This window comes from Peromyscus maniculatus, chromosome 14 (genome assembly GCF_049852395.1).
Source record: "Peromyscus maniculatus bairdii isolate BWxNUB_F1_BW_parent chromosome 14, HU_Pman_BW_mat_3.1, whole genome shotgun sequence".
Taxonomy (NCBI): Eukaryota; Metazoa; Chordata; class Mammalia; order Rodentia; family Cricetidae; genus Peromyscus; species Peromyscus maniculatus.
In genome coordinates, this window is record NC_134865.1 from 58,381,175 (window position 1) to 58,405,489 (window position 24,315).

The following is a 24,315-nucleotide window of genomic DNA, read 5'->3' on the forward strand; positions in this document are numbered from 1 at the left end:
CTTGCCTGATCTTCTTCCTCTTAGCGCGCCCGTCCACTCTCGGCCAGCGACGCAGAAATGAAAAACCTGGTGGCCTCCGCCCGGGAGAAGGTCCCGGGGAAGTTAGGCGGCTCTGTGCTTGGCCTGTCAATGGAAGAGGTAAAGATTATTTCATTTCAAGCCTTTGTGGGTTAACAAGGGCTCAGTGCAAATCAGTGAGTGATTCGTAATACTTAGGACACACTTTTCTCCTTTCTCCAAAAGGAGAAAGAGTCTAGATAGGAGAAATTTCTCCTCAGGAAACATCCTGTGTGTCATTGATTCTTCCATACGTTTGTGTCATTTTCTGCATTTGTAGCTCTGCCTTTGCCTTATAACTTCAGGTTTCCAAGTAGGCACTCTTTTATCTTTCTGTTCTTTCTTCCTCCACCTAGATCAAAGTTTTGCGAAGGGTAAAGGAAGAGAATGACCGGAGAGGAGGATTTATCCGCATATTTCCTACATCCGAGACATGGGAAATATATGGGTGAGGTGACTGCCTTTTTTTTTTCTAAAGTTATACCTAATTCTAGTCTGTAGAATTAGCTTGATAGTGACTCATTGTTATCACTTCTAATGTACTGCCTTTCTTACCTTATTTAAAATAATAATTAATCCACAAACCAAGCACGATGATACATGCTTATAATGTCCGGATTCAGGAGGTAGAGGCAGGAGGTTCAAAGTCACCCTCTGCTGCACAGGGAATTCAAGGCCTCCCTGGGCTCCATGAGACCCAAACTTCAAAGAGAGGGGGGAAAAGGCAAACCACAAGTATTCATAAATCCAAGAACATGGCCATCAATGGTAATTAGCCTATGTTGAAGCCCTCTCCCTGTTTTTTAAGATTCGTTTTTATTATTTTTGATTACATGTGTACATGTACATGTGGCTGTGTGCACATGACTACAAATGGTCTCATGAGCCAGAGACATTGGATTCCCAGGAGCTGGTGTTACAGACACTTGTGAATTGCCTGCCTGATGTGGGCACTGGAACTGGACCCAGGTCTCTGGAATAGCAGCAGCAAGTGCTCTTAACCTCTGAGCCATCTCCAGCCCACCCTCGCCATTTTCCCCGTCTCCCTCCTAACCATTCCCTTATTCTTAATTTTATGTTTTTTGTCATCTTGATTTGAAAACTTATTTGTCCTCACTGTATGTGCCTAAATAATACATTGTTTATTTCTGATAAGTACTCAGTTCTAGTTTCCAGACACTAGATACAATGACTCCATTCCAAGTGTGCATTTTGATGGTGGTGTTTGGCAAATTAAACAGTTTAACTACTCCACATCCATTACATAGAAAACTCCATAAGTCCTGTGTGGACCGCGACAGTCACCCCCCCCCCCAGAGTGGCCTTCTTTCTGTCACTGGGTTTTCCAGGAGCATTTAGACATGCGGAGTCATATAGAATATAATTGCTACATTTGGCTCCTTTTTTTTTAATACAGAATTTTTGAGGTTCATGCCTGTTGTCATATGAAGCAATAATCCATTCTTTATTCCTGTGTACTGTTGGATTGTGTCACTCTATCAGTTTCGTTATTCCTGTGTACTGTTGGATTGTGTCACTCTATCAGTTTCTTTATTCCTGTGTACTGTTGGATTGTGTCACTCTGTCACAGTCTTTATTCCTGTGTACTGTTGGATTGTGTCACTCTGTCAGTTTCTTTATTCCTGTGTACTGTTGGATTGTGTCACTCTGTCACAGTCTTTATTCCTGTGTACTGTTGGATTGTGTTACTCTGTCACAGTCTTTATTCCTGAGTACTGTTTGACTGTGTCACTCTATCACAGTCTTTATTCCTGCATACTGTTTGGTTGTGTTACTCTACCACAGTTAAACTATTCTCCTGCCTTGGACCAGGTGTGTCCATTATGTGGCTGTTGTGAAGAAAAGCCCTGTGAGTGTCCATGGGCGGTGCCTTGTGTGCCCTTAAAATCCTTTCTCCTGGGTACATAGCTAGAGTAGAATTGGACGAGTCACTGAGCAGTGCAGATACACTTTTACACTTCACACAAGAGGCTGAGAAACTCCAGTTGGTCCCTTTCTTGCTGTCACCTGGTGTCACTGTGCTGTGTCAACCCAGCAAACTAGGCCTCTCTGGGCTTGAATGATTTGCTGTGAGGGCGGCAGCACTGAGCACATCATCTGCAGTTGGCACGTCTCTTTTTGTTACTTTGTCACAAAAGGCTGTGTTTGCTACAGGTCCTTTCTTGGGTATGTATGTGTGTGTACATGTGTATATGCATGTATGCATGTATCTGTATAGTATTTCCTCCACGTCTGTGACTGGTTTGCTCATTTTATAAGAATGGTTTTTGCTACAGTTTAACTACTTTGTATTTCTTTGCTAAGAAATATTTGCCACTTTCTGTGGGGCAAAGCCTTTTCCTCTTCTGTTTCCAGTAGGAAGTTTTGCTAATTTAGCCTTTATGTGAGGTCTGTAATATGTTTTGAACTAAGTATTGAGTATATGAATTCCAGACTAGGCTCCTCTTTAGTGACATCCCACACATTTTGATTGTTATGCTTTGCTTTTATCTGTTTCAAATATTTTCTCATTTCCCTGTTCACTTTCTTTTTGGGTTATTTAGAAGTATGGTTTTGTTTTGTTTTGTTTTTTTTGTCGTTGTTGTTTTTAAGTATTTGGGTTTTTCCACAAATCTTTTAGTAACTGATTTTTCAGTTTACTTCTATTGAGGTCAGAGAATATAATTTGTAAAACTTGAATCTTAAAATTTTCTGAGAGTTCTTAGGTGGCTAATGGTGGCAGATATAAAGTGTATGTTGAAAGGGTGTCTGCCCTGTGGCTGGATGGGCTGCCTCACAAAGGTGGGTCAGGCCACAGGATTGGTGCTCTTATTCTCTTTTTCTGCATCCTTGCTAGCTTGTTTAATCTTTTGTCTTTGTTTTTCTTGTTGCACTTGGGATATAGCACTCAGGGCCATCTATGCATCCTTGGGATGAGTCTTACGTGCTCAAATCTTTTTAGTTTTTTAAATGTGCTTTGAGTTCAGTGTGTTAAGGATTTTTGCATTTCCTTCCCTCCCTCCCTCCCTCCCTCCCTCCCTCCCTCCCTCCCTCCCACCTACCCACATGTGGATATCTGCATGCAAAGGCCAGAGACTAATACCAGGTGTCTTTCTTGATCGCTCTTCATCTTATTTTTTCTGTATATTATAGGGAGGGGCAGTGGGTGTGTGTGTGTGCCACAGCTTGTGTGGACGTTAAAGGTGACTTGCAGGAATTGATCCTCTCCTTCTCCCATGCGGGTGCCAGGGAGAGACCACAGGTCCATCAGACTTGTACCTTAACGCGCTGAGCCATCTCTCTGTCCTGTGTGTTTGTATTTGAGACAGGGTCTGTCATTGATGGAGCTCTTCAGTTTGGCCAGGCTGCCTGGACTCTGGGTGTCTGCTTTCACACACTCAACGCTGATGTCACAGCTATGCACCACTGCCCCAACATTTTTACATGGTTCTGGGGAGCCATACTCAGGTCCTCATGTTATCCAACAGGCACTTTACCAACTAAGCCCCCAGGATTATTTTTTATAGTTGTTTTACCTATTTGACTGCAGTGTGCCATGGACATTTATTTTTGTCTTTTAAATCAATTTTCAATTTTCTTTTTTTTTTTAGGTCAATTTTCATTTGTCTCTAGCATCCTAACTTCTAATAATTCTAGTGAACATATTATTTCCAGTATTGACTTTTTTTGTTATAGAATTCCTGTTTGTATTTTTTTCTATGTCTTGTTTCCCTCTTTTTCATTTCTTTTTTATTTTCTTTTTTGGTTTTTCGAGACAGGGTTTCTCTGTGTAGCTTTGCGCCTTTCCTGGAACTCACTTGGTAGGCCAGGCTGGCCTCGAACTCACAGAGATCCGCCTGCCTCTGCCTCCCGAGTGCTGGGATTAAAGGCGTGCACCACCACCGCCCGGCTCTTTTTCATTTCTTTAGACCTTTGTGCATACATTGTAATACTTTTTAGTAAATATCTATTTTGTTTGTTTGTTTGGTTTTGGTTTTTTTAAGACAGGGTTCATGGCTGTCCTGGAACTTGCTCTGCAGACCAGGCTGACCTCAAACTCAGAGATCTACCTGCCTCTGCCTCTGCCTCCTTGTTTTCGTTTGTTTGATTGTTTTAATTCCTATCTGTCATTTCTGAGTCTATTGATTGGCATTCCTTTAGTTTATGGTCGTGGTTCTCAACCTTTCTAATGCTGCCACCTTTTAATACAGCTCCTCATGTTGTGGTGACCCCAACCATAAAATTATTTTGTTGCTCCTTCATAACTCTAATTTTGCTACTGTTTTGAATTTTAATATAAATATCTGATATGCAGGATATCTGATATGCAACTCTTGTGCAAAGGTCATTTGACCTCCCAAAGGGATCACAATCCATATGTTGAGAACCACTGGTTTATGGGATACCTTCTTAATATGTATAGTAAATTTTGATCAGTTGCTATGCATTTTAAATGCTATATCTTCAGTGTTTGGATTCCTTGCCCACTTTAAATCCTGTTAGTTTTTTGTTCAGGCACTTGAGTTACTTCTAGATCAGCACAATCTTTTCAGGTTGCCTTTGAACATTGTTATAGCAAAGTTAGGGTTCCTTTAATATAAGCCCAGCATATATCTACCTCAAAAGACACTTTTGGGGTGTCTGTGAAGCGACCCAGCTTTCAAGAAGATTCCTGTGTTCTGGCAGCTGGAACTCAATTTTCAGCCCCCAGTGAACTGTGGAAATATTTGAGTTACATTTAATCTTGGTTGGTCTTTATTCTGACCATTGCCTTTAGGTTAGCCCAGAAGACCATTACCTTCTGCCTGAGCACCCCAAAATTCAAGGGACCTCTCATCATTATTTTGGGAATTTTTTTCTCATGTTTAGTCTGCTCCTCTTTAGTACCTTGCCCTGAAAATTCTAGATGCTTTTTATAGCTTCGATTAGTCTTTTTGTCTTAGAGACTGTGGGACTCTACTTGAATCCTCCCTTTTATGAATCTCCTGAAATCGCCTGTAGGAAGAAAGGCAGAGAAGTTGTAAGATTTAATTCTGTTACTTCTCACTAATAAGATTCAGCTCATACCACTGTTTGTTTAATGTCTGAAAACAGTTGTTCCTCCATCTTGTTACACTTCTCTGACTTTTGTGCTGGAGAGCAAGGCCTGTAGCAGTTACCCTTTCGTGTACAAAAGCAGATTTGTCTGTTTCACTGCTTTTCCAGACAGAAAGTGCCTGTTCCATGTAATCTTGCTCCTTCCATTAAGCACATCACCAAGATTCATGTGGCTGCAGCTCATTCCCTTTGAATACCTTCCCCCCTTTAAACTGTGTGTTGAAACCGCTATTAATTTCACATTCTTCTGTTGATGGACATTTGACTTCTTTCTGGTCTGTAACTGTCAGAGAGAGCTATGCTGTTGGCATTCTTGAGTGTGTCTTCTGGGTGTGTATCTAGCAATGAATTGCATCAGGCAGCTTTTCTGGAAGAAGTGTTCTCGGTGACAGCATGTGACATGTCTCTCAGGAGGAACAGAGCAAGTCAGACCAGGAGACCTGCACGACTCAGAGTGCTCCTGTCAAGGAAGGCTGTGGACCTCAGGGTGGACCTGAGCAGCCATGATGCTGGAAAGGTTTCTGTTTAGAGGCTCAGGGTCCAGGGGCGATGTGGGATGAGAAAACTCCTAGGAGACGCGTCTGGCTGGAGTTGCAGAATCACACTCAGCAGCTGTGTGAAGAAGGTGTGAATGGGTTAGTGACACAGGTCATCCAGTTTCTGGAAGTTTGCAAGAAGAAATGCACGCCCCCACGGTAAACAGAATGGGAGCACTGGGCGCCCCCACTTTGGGGACAGGTGGACTCCCCTTTATGCAACTCTTCCCAGTTTCTCTGTTGTCCTCGTCTGTGCATATGATTTCTTGGTTGGTTTTCTTTTTACCTTTCAGTGTGACATTTTGATTGTAGTGTATCACTTCTTACTAATCTAAAAAAATGTTGTCTTCTGTTTTCTATGTTAAATCCTCTCTTGATTCTTTGTTTTATTCTGTTTATTCTTACTCTGTATGGTTCTCATTTACCTTAACACCCATCTCCCATCCTGGCACTTTAGGAATAGTATATAAACAGTCTATCAATTTGGTGCTTGATTTGTGGTTTTATTTCTACCGTTCCCTCTTGAACTAAATTTAAGGAATAATTTGGCTTCTCTCTTTGTCCTTTAGGTCCTACCTTGAACACAAAACCTCCATGAACTATATGCTGGCCACGCGCCTGTTCCAGGACAGGTAGGAGTTTGCTCAGCTAAGTGTTCAGAACGAGAGCACACGTTTAAGAGAAAACATGTCTAAAGAAAGGTAGCAGCTTTACCCAAGTCTTCATACAGGGCCTGGGGTAGAAAAGGCCTTTCAGAAAACCCAGTATATAGCTCATTTTCCAGCATGTGTTAACAGCTCTCAGCATTTTGTAATATTTGTAAAAGCCAAAAATTAAGTCATAAAAGTCCTCTGAGCAATCTTACCAGATGCCGCATTTCCCTTCTTTTTTTTTTAAAGAAGATCCTTACTCAGCACCTTTTGCATGCTTCCCTCCCCTCCCCTCCCCTCCCCTCCCCTCCCCTCCCCTCCCTCCCTCCCTCCCTCCCTCCCTCCCTCCCTCCCTCCCTCCCTCCCTCCCTTCCTTCCTTCCTTCCTTCCTTCCCCCCTCCCTCCTCCTTTTCTGTAGAAAGGGTTTATTTTGACTCACAGTTTGAGAGGCCAGTTCAGCGTGTCAGCAAAGCCACGGAGGCAGGAGGATGGTGCAGCTGGTCACACTGCATCTGCAGTCAGGAAACAGTAAGGAATTCCCTAGGCACAGTTTTAAATGGTAAAATCACCGGGTTTTCAAGAACAAAAGAGTCACTGGCTCCCAAGACGAGGCGGGTCCATCAATGGCAGAGTCCACGCAGGCGCAGATGGCAGCTGGTAATGCAGTGCCAGGAGAGTTGGGAGCCGGTGTTAGCAGGGCCTGGAATTCCCACGGCACAGCTACCAGGGGCCGCTTCACCTGGGGACACTTGTAGCCCATGCGCTATAACCACATTGTACATTGGTCATTAATTGATTGTTTTAATGAAGCACCTTAGTTGTTTGAAGAAATTCTCTTTTTTTTTTTTTAAGGATATGTCTTGTTTTCTGAGGAAGTCTTAAAATAGATACCCAGATTTCAGCCTTTTCTTGCAGTTTCTTATTATTATAGGAAATTGGATTTGCACTTTGCAAATCTGTGTAATTGTGGTAAGTAGTGTTGAATAACCACACACATCGCTCTTGACGACACTTGGGTTTGCATGGGAGACAGCCCCAGACCTTTCATACAAACTGGAGTTTGGACTAAGAACTTTGCCAAGGTTTCCTTGTCTGTGCAGGTCAGACCCTTCAGCAGGTCACGTGTCCTACTGTGTCAATTGTCTGTATTCTGGCTTTGCATCCCACAGCCCAATCATAAGTCTTTAATGGGAATAGTCTCCTTTCTCCTCCTTCTGATTTCTCTGTAGAATTCTACTGATACATTTTAGCTATATTCTCTCTTTCTTTTTTTATTCTTTTCATCTCATATCTTAGCTTTATATCCCTGGAGTTTGTGGTTTCTTTGAGATGGGCTCACGTTAGAGCACACGTAGGCCTGGACCTTCTTCACTTGGACTCACGGAGAGCCTGCCTCAACCTCCTCCCTGCTGGCGTTGAGACGTGAGCCACCATGCCCAGCTTCTTGAGGGCTCCTTCAGTTTGATCTTCTAAAACTCTAAAATAGTCTCTAGCTCTGTTTTGTGTATCATTTGCTGCGATCACAGGCAGGAGTTACTACATTTATTTTCCTATTGGGGAAAGTACAACTTTTATATCCAGGAACTATTTGTACTTTTGACTAGCTTTCATGGTTCATGGATATATGTCTTCTCAAATCTTTTTGTCTTGAAATCTTTTCAGCTTTTTACATTATATAACTTCTCCATACTCATTCTTTCCACCTAGAGAACTATTTTTTACTATCAAGCAAAAAACTATGAACTAAAAAAATTATTTTTTACTGTCAAGTATCTGCATATATTTGGTGGCTTTGATTGTCCAGTCGTATTTAGAAGTAATTCATGAGTTGCTTAAAATAGGCATTTGCACAGGTTTCCTTCCAAGATCTACTATTCTGTTTCTGTACTGACATGGACTCCATGCTTGATGCTGGATCTTTCCATACTCGGGTTTAATGAGGTGGAAAGAAGGTACAGCAGGCCAGTTGGAAACTACCAGCCTAGCCATAATTTTGAAACATTTTGTTTGGAGTGAGAAATGTGATGTATGGTATATGTGAATGGTGTCATACACCTGCAGTCTTAACACTTGGAGGCTGAGGCAGGAGGATCAGGATTTTGAATCCAGTGCTACATAGTGAGATCATATCTCCAAAAACAAAACAAAACATCTCTTATTTGTTAGTAAAACATAGCAGCAGCCTTGCCAGCCACCATAGTTTAAGCCAGTGAGTGGCATCTGTAGCATTTAAAATAGTTGTGACAGGAAGAAAGTGCAGTTTCTTTTGAAAATGAGTTATAATAACCCATTATTATGCTGGGCGTGGTGGCGCACACCTTTAATCCCAACGCTGCTCTGGAGGTAGAGGCAGGGTGTTGGTGAGTTTGAGACCAGACTGCTTTCCAGGCCAGATGGGGTATATAGTAAGACCTTGTGTTTTTAAATAACAAAAAATCCATAATTGTGTATTTTCCTAAATTTTTTATTTATTTATTTATTTATTTATTTATTTATTTATTTATTTATTTATTTATTATTTTGGTTTTTCAAGACAGGGTTTCTCTGTGTAGTTTTGGTGCCTGTCCTGGATCTTGCTCTGTAGACCAGGCTGGCCTTGAACTCAAAGAGATCCACTTGGCTCTGCCTCCCGAGTGTTGGGATTAAAGGCATGCACTACCACCGCCCAGCGTATATTCCTAAATTTATGTGGATAAAATACTACATTTAATTAGACTACATCATCCAAGTTGACACATTTCTGTATTCTTTCAGTAGGTTTCAGCTAGCAACTCTTGCATATAAGTTTCCTAGAATTTTTTATTAAGAAAACAAATTTTCCTGTTTAGCAAAGAGATGCCTCTATGATCTATTCTTGGTAACCTTTTAAAGTCTCATCTCCAGGTTTCTGTACCAACCACGGCCCAATCAGGCCGTATTTTCTTGCTTTTTCATACCTTCTTATCCTTACAAACTTCTCTTTGCTTGTGATACCTTCCATCCATCCCTAAATAACTCTGGCTAAGTCTTTCCTTCTGGATTTAAAGACCTCATTCACTGGCATGGACTTTCCCCATCAGCCCTTTGGAGTGAGTGCTGTGCTGTGGCCATCTTTGTCCATGGTCAGAAACTATCACATGATAGAAAAATAAGCTTTGAAAGAAATGAAATGTGTTCATTCCAAATCCTCACATCTTCCACTAGATTTCTACTCTCAATCTGAATTGTTGTACATTGTTACTGCCATTTTCAAACTGATTATTCGCTCATTTCTTGTAGTTGGGTTTGTTCACCTGCTGTCCCTTCCCACAGCCCTTCCTGTCTGCTCGATCAGCTCTGGCAAACAGTGTCTTATCTAGTGTCCTAGTGTATGGCAATAGTTTTAACTCTGGCTGCAAATTAGTAACCCAGGGGGATCTCGTAAGTGACATTTATACCTTGGCCCCATCCCTGGAGGGAAGTGGAGGTACTTATTAAAAGCTGTCCATGGGATCATACTTAGAGGCCATGATTATAGATCCCTGGAGATGACCATTGTCTGGGCGGAAAGCTAGTCATCCTGAGTTTTCTGACGCACTGATATCAGGACACTGTCAGGGATAGGAAGGTACAGGAAAAGTTAAAACAGCCTGCTGAAACTCTTTGACTTGATCTTTTGTAATATTATATTACTTTTGCCTTTTAAAAAATACCACAGTTTGTATCCTTTGTGTCTCCATTAACATGGCACTTTTGAAATGGCCAAGTATTTGATTGAACAAGTTAATGGAATGAGAATTGACTAGGAAGTATGCATAGTAAAGACATACCAACAACATATGGTTTCATGGTGAGTGGTATAGCTGTCCAGCACCTTGTGGTGGATACATTAACATTACAATGATGTTTTCCTCTGGGTCACCGTGACCACAGCAACTCTTACAAAGGAAAGCATTTAATTGGGGCTGGCTAACAGTTTCAGAGGTTTAGTCCATTATCATCCTGGTTGTACATGGCAGCATACATGCAGACATGGTGCTGGAGAAGGAGCTGAGAGTTCCACATCTTGATCCTCAGGGAGCAGGGGAGACTGTATACTGCACGTAGCTTGAGCATATGAGACTCAAAGCCCACCTCCATAGTGACACACTTCCTCCAACAAGACCACACCTCCTAATAGTGCCACTCCCTACGGGCCAAGCATTCAAACACATGACTCTTTGGGGGCCATTCCTATACAAACCACCACAAATAGTGATTAAATTATGCTGAATTAAATACAGGAAGGAGTAAGAGTCAGACTGGAACATCCTCCACCCCCAGTGTTTAGTATGGAAATTGAATGAGAAGGATATATATTTTAAAGGAAAAGGAAAAGCCTGTTTAACAGGCACAGTTGACATTTAGCTTGGGAACCTCTCTCTCTCTCTCTCTCTCTCTCTCTCTCTCTCTCTCTCTCTCTCTCTCTCTCTCAACAGGTTTCTTTTTTTCTTTAATTGTGGAAAGTGTAATTTTGATGAATAGTCCTTGGAATCCCATGACAGCAGGACTTGGTTTCCTGTTCTGAAATAGTTCAATGAAAGCAGAAAGCTCTGGAGCCAGATCTCAGCCCTGAATTCCAGTGCAGCCCTTCCAAGCCCTGTATCATCTCCACTCATCTACATGCACACACGTGTACACAGGCATGCACACACACCACATGCACATGCAAACACATGCGTGCATGCACACATCTGCATGCACATGACAGTGGGGGTAATAAGTGCCTTCACATTGTCATGAGGAATAATTATAATTTGCTTTATAAGTAGAAGGAAAAATGTTAGTCATTATTATCATTTTTTATCTGCAGTTTCTTTGCCTGTTCCCCATTTTTAATTGATCCTGCCTCATAGTGCTCTGTTTTTCTCTGAGGATGTTCTGCTTCTCCTCAAAACATGCCCAGTCTGCCCTAAGTAGATGTCAAGGCTCCAGTAAAGCTTTGGTGAACACATTCCTTGTGTGTGTGAACTCTGGAGTGAGCGGGTGGGCGGCGCTCTCTAACCCTGTTGTCCTTTCTGCATCTGCAGGGGAAACCCAAGAAGAAGCTTGCTGACAGGAAGAACACGGTAACTATTTTTTCACAGTTGACAAATCCTCCCATCTGCATGCCATGCAGCCATGCACAGATGAACAGTCTGCCTTACAGAGCTGTTTTCAGTTTGGCTCATCATGAGTAGCAGCAATATGTAAATGCTTTCTATTGAAAAAGTGTTCTGTGGCCACATATTATAAAGCAGGTGTAAGATTTAATTTATTAGAACTGTATTACGTCATTTTGCCCGATAATAATAGATTTCTTGCTTGGTGGGGTGAAAGAGACCAGGTTATTAGTGAGACTTCAAGACTATGGCCACCTTAGATCCATGTTTATGTTGTGGCTTTGTTATTCCTGAGGCATATGACTGGACCTGTTGGAATTCAGCACACAGGTAGCTTTTCATTTGGACAGAGCAGAACATAGCCAGAGGAAAGACCAGCATGGCTTTGCCTCAGTCAAGACTGCAGCTGCTCCAGAAAGTTTTCAGCCTACACACTTCTGCAGGTTACAGAGTTCAGCCGTTTCATGTGCCTGCCCTGCGCTGTCCCTGCGGTATAACAAGAAGGCCAGCGCGGATGCCTGCATCCCACTTTGTTTTCCTTACGAGTTCATTAAAACCTGGTTTCTCATCCAATAACTTAAGTTACTGTGTGTGTCTCTGTGTGGATGATGTGTGGGGACTTTTGTGGAGTACACATGTGTGGCACATGTGTGCAGATCAAGGAACACCTTTGTGGAGTCGGTTCTCTTCCTCCTCCTTTACATGGGTCCTAGGAGTGGAAGTCAGATCACCAGGCTTGTACAGCAAGGCCACTACCCACCGAGCCATCCCACCACCCACACCCAAACCTTCTAAAGCGTAAATTGAACTTTTAAGGAATACATGATTGCCTCTTTAGGGAAAATTAAAATTAATTACTTGTAGCTTTTTTCTAAATGAAAGTCAAAATTTATAAGTTTCCTATAGCACTTAGTCAAAGAATAGACTTCCTAGGTATATTACCATCAGTTTGGAAGTTAGGGAAATTTTTTAAAAACTTAGACAAAAAGAGCATTTCAAAGCTGAGTGTGGTGGCTCATACATGTAATCCTAGTACATAGAGACTAATGTAGGGGTGCTGTGGTGGGCACACAACCAGTCTCCGCTACTTTTTTGACTAGGCTAGGCTATAGTAGAGAAACTCTGTTTCCAAAAACTAAAAAAGAAAAAAAAATGATTTCAAACGAAAGGACCTTGATTTCCAGTTTTTAGCTGTCATTATTTATTAATATTCATATGGATATTTTGGTAGTATAGAGGATTAAACGGATAAAAACTAGGCTATGGTATTGTATGCTGGAGTATGAAAGAAGTCTTACTAGATTTTAAAAGATTGAAATAGTACCGTCATATTCTTGGAAAATCTCTAAATATTGGCTAGAAGTAACACGTTTCTAACTAATCTATGCATATCAAGAAGGATATCACAAAGGAAATTAGGAAGTATATTGAAATCATTCATAATAAAAATAAAGCCGAAAATGTGTGATTTTCAGCTGAAGTGGTGCTTTGAGGGATCATTGTAGCTCTAAATGCTTCCATTGCAGCCCGAGCACTGAGCTTGGCACAGTGGATGTGCCTGCAGTCCAGCTGCTCTGGATGCCAAGGCAAGGGCTTCTGGCTTTCAAGTCAGCCTGGCCTACAGATAGCGAGAGCTTGTCTCAAAGTCAGAAAAGATGCAAGAAGCAAACGGAGGACTCTGAGGACTGAAGTCACAGATCTGGAGTCCATCTAAGAAACTGTACAAAGCAGACTAGAGTAACTAAAATAAGTAGAATTGAGAACATAAGAAAAAGTGGAAGGCAGTTAAACAAAACAAACAGAAAAGAATTAGCAGTTCCTTAGCATCCCTCCACAGCATCTATTTTGTGTCTGTTGGCTCTACGCTCATGCCATCCCTCTATCTGATGCAGGTACTTGGGGCTCTTTTTCGTCTGTTAACTTTCTTAGAGCGGCTTAGGTAAAGTGAGTGACTGAACTCCTTGTTCAGGGTAGCATTGATGCAGACTGAACAGAACTGAAAGAGGAATCCTGCAGGGCACTACAGAGTGAGTCTAGTCAGAAGGCTGGGTTTTTAGGAAAGACTTCCTACAAAGCAAGCTCCAGGTTTCTTGGTTTCAGTGGTGAGTAAGATACTCTGTCTCAAGGGAATAAGTCAGAGAGTAATAGAGGAGGACATGCAGTGTTCTCTTCTGGCCTTTGCATGCACACATGTATGCACACACCTGCTCACATAGGTGCATATAGATACATACACTGTGCATGCCACAGATACAGAAGGGGGAGGAAGAGGGGCACAAGACATTCACAGAATACAATATATCAGAGTACTTAGTAAAATTCTAAAGAATCATGCTCTTACCAGTGTATTCTTTTTTTATACAATAGACTAGTTCATGAACATAAGCACTGGGCTTTAATTTATTAAGATATAACTTCTACCCATTCAATTAAGGTGACCTAAAATATTAAGCTATCTCAAACCAGGTTAAGACTTGTTTGTTTGTTTGGGTGTTTTTCAGGACAGGGTTTCTCTTTATAGCCCTGGCTGTCCTGGAACTCAACTTTGTAGATCAGAATGGCCTCAAACTTACAGAGATCTGCCTGCTTCTACCTCTCAAAGTGCAAGGATGAAAGGTGTGAGCCACCATGCCTGGCCCCAGGTTAAGTTTTTAAAAGATGAGTCTTTAGAAACATGCTATCATGTAAGGTAGAGATATCACATTTGACTTCACAATTAGCAAATAAATGGCTTGAGTGGTGCTTTTCCATCTGAGTTATTAATTCATTATTTAATTGGCTAGATCTATATTTTCAGAGCTCTGCAGTTCAGTCTTTGGGAAGACGATGATGGATAAGATTGAACATTTCTTAGTTGTAGCTACTTGGGAGACTGAGGCAGGAGGCCAAACATTGGATGTCAGTCTGGGTATCCTAGTGATATCTTCCATCAGAAAGTGTGGTGAGATGGCCCAGAGGGCAGAGGCCCCATGCTTTGACCCCTCCTTGTTTGGACTGGGTCCCACATCACTCACATCCCTGATTGTGATTTGTCTTCCTAACACCCGGCATAGACATTCCCAGCCCCTTTCCTGTCCCTCTTCTCACTCAGAACCTGCTGGGCTTGGGCCTTGTCTTCTGTCTGCTACCAGCTCATGTCTGCCTCTGCCTCTTAATTCCTGACTCCACTCAAGACCTGGAGGGCTCCTGCCACTCTCCTATCTCTGTGGAGCTATATAGGTCCCAAAGAAGGTCAGGAGTCTTGGTGTGTCCCCAAGTTGTGCAACACTAGACTGGGGAGACCCTTGCAGTCTCTGACTCTTCAGAGACACCTCCCGTGAGTCCTAGTGCCCCGTGTGGCACTGCCCTATTCTCAGATCTTCGTCTGTTCAGAACATTTAATAAATTCAGAGAAGCCATTAATGAAGTCTTAATGTTGATGGCAGTATTCCCACTTACCTGTGAACTCCAGCCCCTTTAGAGTTCATGAGGGTTTCCATGGCAATCTCTTGTCCTTACAGATGTGCTCAAGCTTAGTCTTGGAATAAAGAAGAGAACTTGACTGTCTTGTGTAGCTAAGGCTGGCCTCAAACTTGCTGTATAGCTATAGATGACTTTGGCCTTAAGATTCCCCTGTCTGGGTGTTCTGAGTGCTGGGATCCCAGGCATCCAGCACCACACACAGTTTAAGGGGGAATACTTGTGAAAGGCATGCCTGCTGTGTTGTGTTTCCTGCAGAGTGAATACCGACGGAGCACCAGAACTGAAGGTGGAGAGCATGAACTCCAAGGCCAAGCTGCATGCTGCTCTCTATGAGAGGAAGCTACTGTCTCTGGAGGTGCGAAAACGTAGACGGCGGAGTGGCAGATTGAGGGCAATGAGGCCAAAATACCCAGGTACCTGCCAGTGAGCATTCAACAAACTGTATGAGCTGGGTCCTGGCAGAGCCAGTTAACCAGTTTCTTCCTTAATACCCAGTGAGTCAGAACTTTCCTGATCACATGAGGTTAGTTGTGCTCTAGGTAATCTCTCCCCGCTCTGAAACTTAATTTTGAAAAGATTAGAAAATTTAAAATGTCCGGTTTCTTGATACTTGCATTGGAAAACTATCTGAAACGAAGTGCATGTTTTGGCTCCTGCTCTCATTCCACCATCAAACAAATACTCCATTTTTAGACTAATGAGTGTCCAGAGTAGTGGGGTCCCGAGCGATGCTGCTGGCCTTGATGATGACTTGGTAAGCCAGTTCATCGTGTGAAATGGGCAGGTGCCATGAATATTTTAGATGGAGTTTCTCTGCAGGCTGTCCTACATTACAGCTCTGTTTTCGACTCGCCCATAGATTGACACAACTCCCTATTTCTGCCCCTCGTAGAGCATCTCTGTCAGGCAGCTCCTTCGTTAGTCCCTGGGGTTGCATTGATGAGTTTAAAAAGGCAAGGTACGGTTCCTGGTCTAAGACAGCAGTAAACGTAGACCCGGATGATACTCCCCTGCTCGTTGTATCTCCGTGGAGGGGATTTTGGCTTTTTTAACACCCTCGGATGTGCTAGAGATTATGCAGTCCAGGGCATTTTGGGGTGGGGCTTGCCTTCAGCAGTGAGAGAGCCATGGGAATGATGAGAACTATCAACTCTAGTAGTGATTATTAATAGGGTTGTTAGGGTGTAAGATGAGCGTGATGTGTTTTCTGTTAATTTGGTGTCTTGTTGGGAGTTTGACTTAGAAATGGGTTTTTGCTAAGAAGATAAAAGGAAGGTGTTGGGAGAGAGGACATTTTAATCCTTTTTTCAGCAACATTAGTGATTCTTCGCATTTAGTGATTACCCAACCAGCTGAAATGAATATTAAAACTGAGACAGAAAGCGAAGAGGAGGAAGAAGTTGGACTAGACAATGAAGATGAAGAGCAGGAAGCCTCCCAGGAGGAGTCTGCAGGGTCTCTTGGAGAAAACCAGGCCAAGTACATGCCGTCATTGACTGTTATAGTAGAAAATTCACCCAGAGAAAATTCCATGAAAGTTGCCGAGTGGACTAATAAAGGTGATCAGTGCTGCAAAATTGAGACTCAAGAGCCAGAGTCTAAATTTAATCTGATGCAGATTCTCCAGGATAATGGAAATCTAAGGTAGGTACCTTTGAGAGTGATGGTCATCTGACTGCTTGTAGCTGACTTGTCCTGGATCCCGGCCCCTGTGTCAGTGCTTTCCCTGTTCCCTTTGCTAATCACAGGAGTCCTGTGACCTAATGACCGCTTAGACTTTGCTGCTGTTGCAGAAACGGAGGCTTGGAGAGTAACTTGTCCCAGGCCGAGCTGTAATATGGCCCGGGTTTCACAGGCCCATTAGATGCTGGCTGGGCATAGTCTGGAGAGTGCAGAGGGACCAAGACAAGGAACTCAAGCAGTTCTGGTGCAGTGTGTGGGAACCTCAAGGAGCTGGGACTCTGATCCCCACGAGGACACAGAAAAGGGCCGGGCCAGCATCATGTGCGAGGGGATCTTTGAGCCAGGCCTTAACTGATTTGGATTTTCCAAGGTTTGGGAAGTGGGAGGCGAGTGCTGAGTAGGTAGAAGGAAGTGACATAGAAGTGGGGTAGGATAGCCATTCCTCCAGCCCATCGGCAGACATTGCTGAGTGCCTGCTCGGTGCCAAGAGTATGCTAGGCCCTAGAGCACTGCCGGGGGAGCACTATTGCCGGGGGAGCACTGCTGCTGGGGGGGAGCACTGCTGCCGGGGGAGCACTTCTGCCGGGGGGAGCACTGCTGCCGGGGAGAGCACTGCTGCCGGGGGGAGCACTGCTGGGGGAGCACTGCTGCGGGGGGAGCACAGCTGCCGGGGGGAGCACTGCTGCCGGGGGGATCACTGCTGCCGGGGAGAGCACTGCTGGGGGAGCATTGCTGCCGGGGGGAGCACTTCTGGGGGATCATTGCTGCCGGGGGAGCACTGCTGCCGGGGGGAGCATAGCTGGGGAGCACTGCTGCCGGGGGGAGCACTGCTGGGGGATCATTGCTGCTGGGGGGAGCACTGCTGCCGGGGGGAGCACTGATGCTGGGGGGGAGCACTGATGCTGGGGGGAGCACTAATGCCGGGGGAGCACTGCTGGGGGGTCATTGCTGCTGGGGGGAGCACTGCTGGGGGGGTCATTGCTGCTGGGGGGAGCACTACTGCTGGGGAGGAGCACTGCTGCCGGGGGGAGCACTGCTGGAGGAGCAAGGCGGGGCATGGGCAACCTACAGTCTGTGGTAAGATGGACAGTAAACAAAGAAACATGGTTCCAGGCAGTGGAGAATGCTTTGAAGATGGCAAAATGGTGTGATGGTGGGTCAGAGAGTCACTAAGACTGTGCTGGCCGTGCACGAAGAGGTGAGCTTTGCAGTGAGTTTGTATGAGAGGTAGTTCTGCCTCCGACTACCGGGAGGCGGGCAACTGTAGGCAGAACAAACGGGGAATGGCACAAGCCTTTGTGTTTGGGAAGTAGCTGACTGGGGGGGGGGGGAGGCTAAAGAGGTCAGGAGGGGGTGCTAAGAAACTAGACTCTGTCCAGTGCATGCTGTCACATTGTGCATTGGCTTTAGAGGAAGTGGGTTGTTTCTGGGCGGTTCTTAAGTAGCTGCATGATAGTCAGACCTTGTTTTAGAAAGTAAACTTGGCTCACGTGTGAGAGAGCAGTTGGTTAGAGAAGAAACTCAATGTAGAAAGGGGATTTAGAATTGTTCAAATCTGGAAGATGAAGGTGTCGGCTTTTCTCTTTCAAGATAGAGATTGGGAGCATTTGTAGACTTAAGAGGCAGGGTTGATGGCCAGAGGATTAAGACGTAGAAATGGATGTATTGGCAGAGAAGGGTCCTAAGAGAAAGGCGGAAAGAGGCCAGTAGAGGGATAACTCCTTTTCCAAGTCGTAAAGGACGGGCTATGTGGCAAGTGCTGAGGGAAGCCAGAGAGTGGAGAAGCTGAGTAGTCTGCAGTGCGGCCTGTGCTCTCTAGAGGCCGGAACTTGCACTTGGGCCAGGAGGTACCCAGTGAGTTTAGGTTTGGGAGGGTGATGTGGAGAATGAGAATAGCTGATTAGTGAGTTCAGGTTGTGTGGACTCGTTCCCAGTACTTGGGCTCTGGTCTGTGGATTGAGCTGATTCCTCGATTGAGGGCAAGTCGGAGAGTCAGAGACCCTTTCCAGGCTTCATCCAGTGTTCTCTGTCAAGCCAAGGTGCAGGGTCACATCAGGATTTCTGAAACTGTTTCCTGAATTTGGGGTAGGGGGTATTAGAAAACTGGAAATGAAAGATGAAAGTATGTTCTAAGCTGCATTCCAGCAATCAAATCCTCCTTAGCAGCTGTAGAAATAAGTACTTCTTAGTAAATCTTAGGGGCTTCACTTTCAGTGAGGAAACAGCTTGTAGGATAGATCGCTGTCAGTCAGCAGACTCCAGACTGTTGCCCATTGTCCTGTGGGATGTTCGCATGGTCTCCTGGGGATGGTCAAGGCTAGGGTTGGAGACAGCATGCCACCTCCTGGTGTGATTTGTCTCCTGGGGATCTGTTTAGTAACCTTTTGGTTTTTAGAACCAAGTTGATTTAATACAAATTGTGCCTGTCCGATACTTTGGTCCAGTGACTGGCCAATGCATTTGAGATGGTCTTAGACTAGCTTACCGGGGTCCTTTTAGGAAGGTTTATAGATATGAAAAACTTAGTTATTTCATATCTTAGTTAAATTTCATTTGAAACAAAATAAGTCTTGAAATTTCAACTGATTATCAGTGTGAGGGCTCCAGTCAATGCAGTCGGTTACTCAGCTGCAGTTGGAAGCATCTGAAACATGCTGTTGTTCTCTAGATGAGAATAGGAATGTCTCTGTTGGGAACATTTGGACTTTTAAATTCCTTGTTTCAAATTCATATTGCACTCTCATAACTGTTCCTGTTAGTAATAAGGCTGTAACCTTATTTATAGCTCACTTGCTAGAACTTCTTACACATGAAAACTCAAGAGCAAGCAGACTCCCTGGCCTGACTCCCCTGCACTCCAGTCCTCCAAAACACACTCAGTCCTGGACCTTGTAGGATCCGCAGTCTGCTTGGGACAGATCCTTCCTCTTAACCTTGGGGAACATGAGCAGACAATGTTTAGTGATTACATGTGTGAGGATTGGGAACGGAGTTTGTATTGGGCCCTAATCTTAGCTGATGTAATTTTGGCTACAGTGTCAGGAGGCCGATCAGCTGAAGTAACCAAAATCTTGCCTGAAAGGAAACAGATCTGCCACAGTTAGCTGCTGAAGTGAAAGTCGTCACTGTCTCTCTGGTCCTCTGGCTTTCCCACTGCAGCTTGAGGAGAGTCCTTGTCTGTAACCTAGACCACCAGGCAGAAACCAGCTCTCACTGTGGTGCGTCTCACCATCTTGAAGGATATTTTCCCCACTAAACCTCTGGGTCCGCCCTTGCCTGTCAGGTCATGGACACCAAGCTTTGTTGGACCACATTCACTTGTTCTGTTCTGGGCTCCGACCACTCCTGTCATGGAGTCGAGATGCATGACCTTAAAATATGGGCTCAAAAGTTCCTTTGTAAGATTTATCCTGCTTCAGAGGCTTTTCCATGCTAGGAATATTAGTTCTCATAACAATATCCATATTCCTCTACTATTTGGTAAGTATGTCCCGAAGGACTTCTACCAGCAAATTCCTTTCCTCTTAACTACCAGTGTCCCTGTGGACACCAAACACTGCCTTCTCCCAAGAAAGTTCTTAAAGATTCAAGGTGGCAGAGGGGCAGGATAAATAATTTTCCGTTTTGTGGGTGCCCCCCTTTTATGCTAATAATGAGATGTATTATCGCTGATTCTTGTATGGGAAACAATTTAAACCTCATGGAGGAAGGTTTGGAAGGGTTCTTCATTCAGTAGTGTCTACCTAACAGTTTTCCTATTCTTAGCCATCCTAACGGAAGGACCCTTGGAGGTCACTTGGAGAGAGGCAGTTATGTGGTAGGTAGGTTTGCCATTCTCCCTCCTAATGATGTCTTGTTTTGGATCTCTACAGCAAAGTGCAAGCCCGGTTAGCATTCTCTGCCTATCTTCAGCATGTGCAAGTCCGTCTGACGAAAGACAGTGGTGGTCAGACCCTCAGTCCGAGTTGGGCTGCCAAAGAGGATGAGCAGATGGTAAGGCTCTGCTTGTGGGACCTTTGACCTGTCCTTTTTCTTTCTCTCCTTCTTTTCCTTTGTCCCCAGCTTAGCAATGATAAAAATTCTGATAAAAGAATTATTGCAGGACACAGTTAAAGGTCTAACCATGCGAGCCTGGTGACCTGAGTTTGATTCCCCATGTAAAGGTGAAAAGAGTGAATGTATTCCACGGATTGTTCTCTGGCCTACACATGCATGGTGTGGCTCATGCATTCACAGGCACCAGGAAAACTCATGCACCACCCCCCCCCACACACACACACGTTATACATGGTAAATTTTTTAGATTTCTCATGTTTTTATGTGATATGAAGCAGATCTCTGAAGCCATATGCATTATGCTATATAGTGGAACTATCGGTTTACTCTGTTTTGAAATGGAAATTGGTTGCTCATTAGATGTTAAGTCTTGTGTAAAACTTTTGAGAAAAATAGCTATCTTCTGACCTTAAGCTGCTTTCCATTTCATTCTTTGAGGGAGGCATTGTTACCTCATTTTACAGAGGATACAAAATCCTAGAAAAGCCAAGGCTTTTGTTCTGTAGCTTGAATGTGGAAAACTGTAACCCAAGATATTACCTATTCTTGCTTTACTTTGTTTCTATTATTTTCTGTACTGAGGATTCCCATTAGCTCTTTGAAAGTCAGTAAACTCTCTCAGAAAGTACTGTTCCTCAGCTTAATGTCTACTTGTAATTGTGTAAGAGTTTTGGATTACTAGAATCAAACTTATGACAATTTTGACCATGTATTAGTCATTTCAACACACCCAGGATTTAATATTCCAGATCACAAAGACAGGGAGCAAGCATCAGGTTCTTTGGTAAGATCAGAGCTTGTAGAGGAAACCACAGCCTTTTAATGGCCTGTTAAAAACTAGAGGCATTACCACAAGCAGAGGGGTCTTTAACCCTGAGGAAGTTGTGTCCTTTGTCAGTGCTAACTTTAATTTTTAGTTCTCTTTATGAAAGATACATTTAAAAAAACATGTTGGCTCTCCCAGAAAACAAATGATGAATTTAAAGTAGCTCGTACAACCCAGAGATAAAACCTTGTGTGTCATGAATAATCCTTCAGCCATCAGTGGAAAATGTTAGCGCTACTCTTTCCAAGTGGAAAATTGAGCCTGCCTTTTTCAGAGTCAGTTTGTCTGCTCCACTGAAAAAATAATGTTTTAATATAGTAGCTAAACCACACTATAGTAAAGACATCAGAGAACTAGAAAATACCCTCTGGTTATGAGGCTGTACCCTTTATGCTGGAGAAAACTGGAGGAAGGGCAGTGAACAACAGTCAGCTTTTTAAAATCATTTAGAAAATAGCTAAAAAGCAAACAAAGAAATAACCAAACCAACTGCTCCAGTTGCTGGCTGAGAATTCACCCAAGATTTGGGACTTTCTACAAGAATATGTAAGATCATCACTGTAAAACGCAGTAAACATTGAGCTACTCCTGGCTGTGGCTTGAGGGCCAATGGCCTTGCTTATGAGAAAGACAGGTACACAGCTTCCCTCTCTGATCCAGTCTATCTGGCAGCTCAGAGGGCACCCTGAGAGTTCTGTTATTTTATGGACAGTAACCTCTGTGAGGTCTCTGGCTCCACAGAATATCTGTGGTGTCATGAATGACCTGATTGAGATTCTCTCCGTTTCAGAATCCTTGTCTCCATCCTAAGTGTTGTATAGTCTCCTATTCGCTTACTGACTGTCTCCTGGCTGTGTTTCCCTCTTCCCGCTCTCAGAGCTCCCTTACCCTTTGGAAGGAAGAACGGTCTGTAGCTTCCCAGCTACATAGCAGCGTTTAGTTTCCTTCATCACCACACTTTTTAAGCAGTAGTTTCTGTTCATTCCACATGCGCTTTTTCATACCTTCCTTCATTGTTTATACAAAGGCTTCTGATGCGGCCTCAGTGTCAGGATTCAGGGGCTGTCTCCAGCTTGTGATCCTTTCCCACTCCAGACTCTTCAGGAGCTTTGATGCGGCCTCAGTGTCAGGATTCAGGGGCTGTCTCCAGCTTGTGATCCTTTCCCACTCCAGACTCTTCAGGAGCTTTGATGCGGCCTCAGTGTCAGGATTCAGGGGCTGTCTCCAGCTTGTGATCCTTTCCCACTCCAGACTCTTCGGGAGCTTTGGCACTTGACCCTTTTCTCTCTGGCCTCTGTGCCATTGCTTTCTGTTAGATTTCTCTCTATACGTGCTTTTTTGTTTTGTTACAGGGTCTCACTGTGTAGCCTAGGCTGGCCGCTAACTCACATCCTCCTACCTCAGCCTTCCTAGCAACAGGATTGTAGCCATTGCACCTGATTCTGTTTTTTCTGCCTTCTCACCTTTGATGAGTGTAGATGAAATTCTCAATGCTCTTAGTAAATAAGAAACGCAGAGCCAAATACAGAGTTACAGCCTAAGAGATCCGAGCACTAGCGAAGCCCAAGACTCCCTGTAGCTCACCAGTCGCTGCTGTCTCTTCCCCTGAGAGAGAGAGCTTCTCCTGTGTAACCTGTCTTTTTATTGCCTTTCTGTTCTACTTTCTTATTGGCTCTAAACCCAACCACATGACTTCCTCGTCACTGCCTGTCTATACAGACCTCCAGGTCTCTATGGTTGGTACTGGGATTAATGGTTTGGGTCACTGCTTGGCTGTGTCCTTGACCACACAGAGACTCTGCCTGCCATGTGATCGGATTAAGGGTGTGTGCTACCACTGCCAGACATCTGCTTAATGATTATGACCTCTGATCTCCAGGCAACTTTATTTATTAACATACACATAAAATCACATTTTAGCACAAATAAAATATCACCATAGATGAGTTCATCTGCTTCTGTGATTTTAGTTTGCACTGACCTTCAATGCCAAGTTTCCTAAATGGCTCTGCTTGAACACCTTATTAGAAGCAGTATCCATTCTTTAAATTATGATAGTTCTGTTTGTGCGTATATGCATTATGGTGTTTGTATCACTACTGCCTTACTACATAGTTACTTGCATCTACATTTAATTTTATTTTTTGGTCTTTATGTAGTGTCTTACAGCTAACATGCTTATAAAAATGTGTGACATACCTCTTCTCACATCTCTTGTTGAATCCCGTCACTGTTTGTCGTCTTCTCACATCTTTTGTCCAGTCCCATCATTGCTTGTCCTCTCGATGGTTAGCACAACCCCTACTTTTGCCCTTCCCGTTCTCATTCCTCCACGTAGGAGCTAGTGGTTCGATTCCTTAAGCGAGCATCAAGTAACCTGCAGCATTCGCTAAGGATGGTGCTACCTAGTCGGCGATTGGCACTTCTGGAGCGCAGAAGAATTCTTGCCCACCAGCTAAGTGACTTTATCGTTGTGTACAACAAGGTAAGTCATTTTCCTCATAGTCTTACGTGTTGGCTCGTCGCACCCTGTTGAGAACAGGCCATCTGCTTTGTTCTGTTATCTTGGCGTCACCATCCCCTGTAGGGCTCCAATGGGCACTCCAGCTGGGCCGAAAAACTACTTCTTTTGAGGGCCAGTGGCTCTACTTAGGAAATTGCATAGTTCTTTTGCGCTCTAGTATATATACCTGAGAAGGATCCTGGTCTGTGTGCAGTTGTATTCTAGTATTGTGCCTACAGACAGTGGTGAGTTGGCCATTTGAGAGGGAACTTAAACTGTGAATTTATATGATGACTTGCATTTCTACATTGGAAGAGTTAGATTTTCTTCTCTGAAACATTTGAAA

At 43.8% G+C, this 24,315-nt stretch overlaps 1 protein-coding gene across 43 annotated transcripts in view; it reads left to right on the forward strand.

Annotated features, from left to right (window-relative positions):
• Nucleotides 1-24,315, forward strand: part of Ttll5 (tubulin tyrosine ligase like 5) — a 249,942-nt gene that overhangs the window by 77,368 nt on the left and 148,259 nt on the right. For 40 of the 43 annotated variants that reach the window (XM_042260944.2, XM_042260947.2, XM_042260948.2 and 37 more), the window contains 8 exons: nt 25-138; nt 414-505; nt 6,260-6,322; nt 11,368-11,406; nt 15,157-15,314; nt 16,239-16,545; nt 20,457-20,577; nt 23,805-23,951. In XM_042260944.2, the coding sequence (XP_042116878.2) occupies nt 25-138; nt 414-505; nt 6,260-6,322; nt 11,368-11,406; nt 15,157-15,314; nt 16,239-16,545; nt 20,457-20,577; nt 23,805-23,951 (1,041 nt within the window). Of the gene's footprint in view, nt 1-24; nt 139-413; nt 511-6,259; nt 6,323-11,367; nt 11,407-15,156; nt 15,315-16,238; nt 16,546-20,456; nt 20,578-23,804; nt 23,952-24,315 lie in introns of those variants that run through there. The other 3 variants (XM_042260954.2, XM_076551118.1, XM_042260955.2) reach the window with 2 other exon arrangements.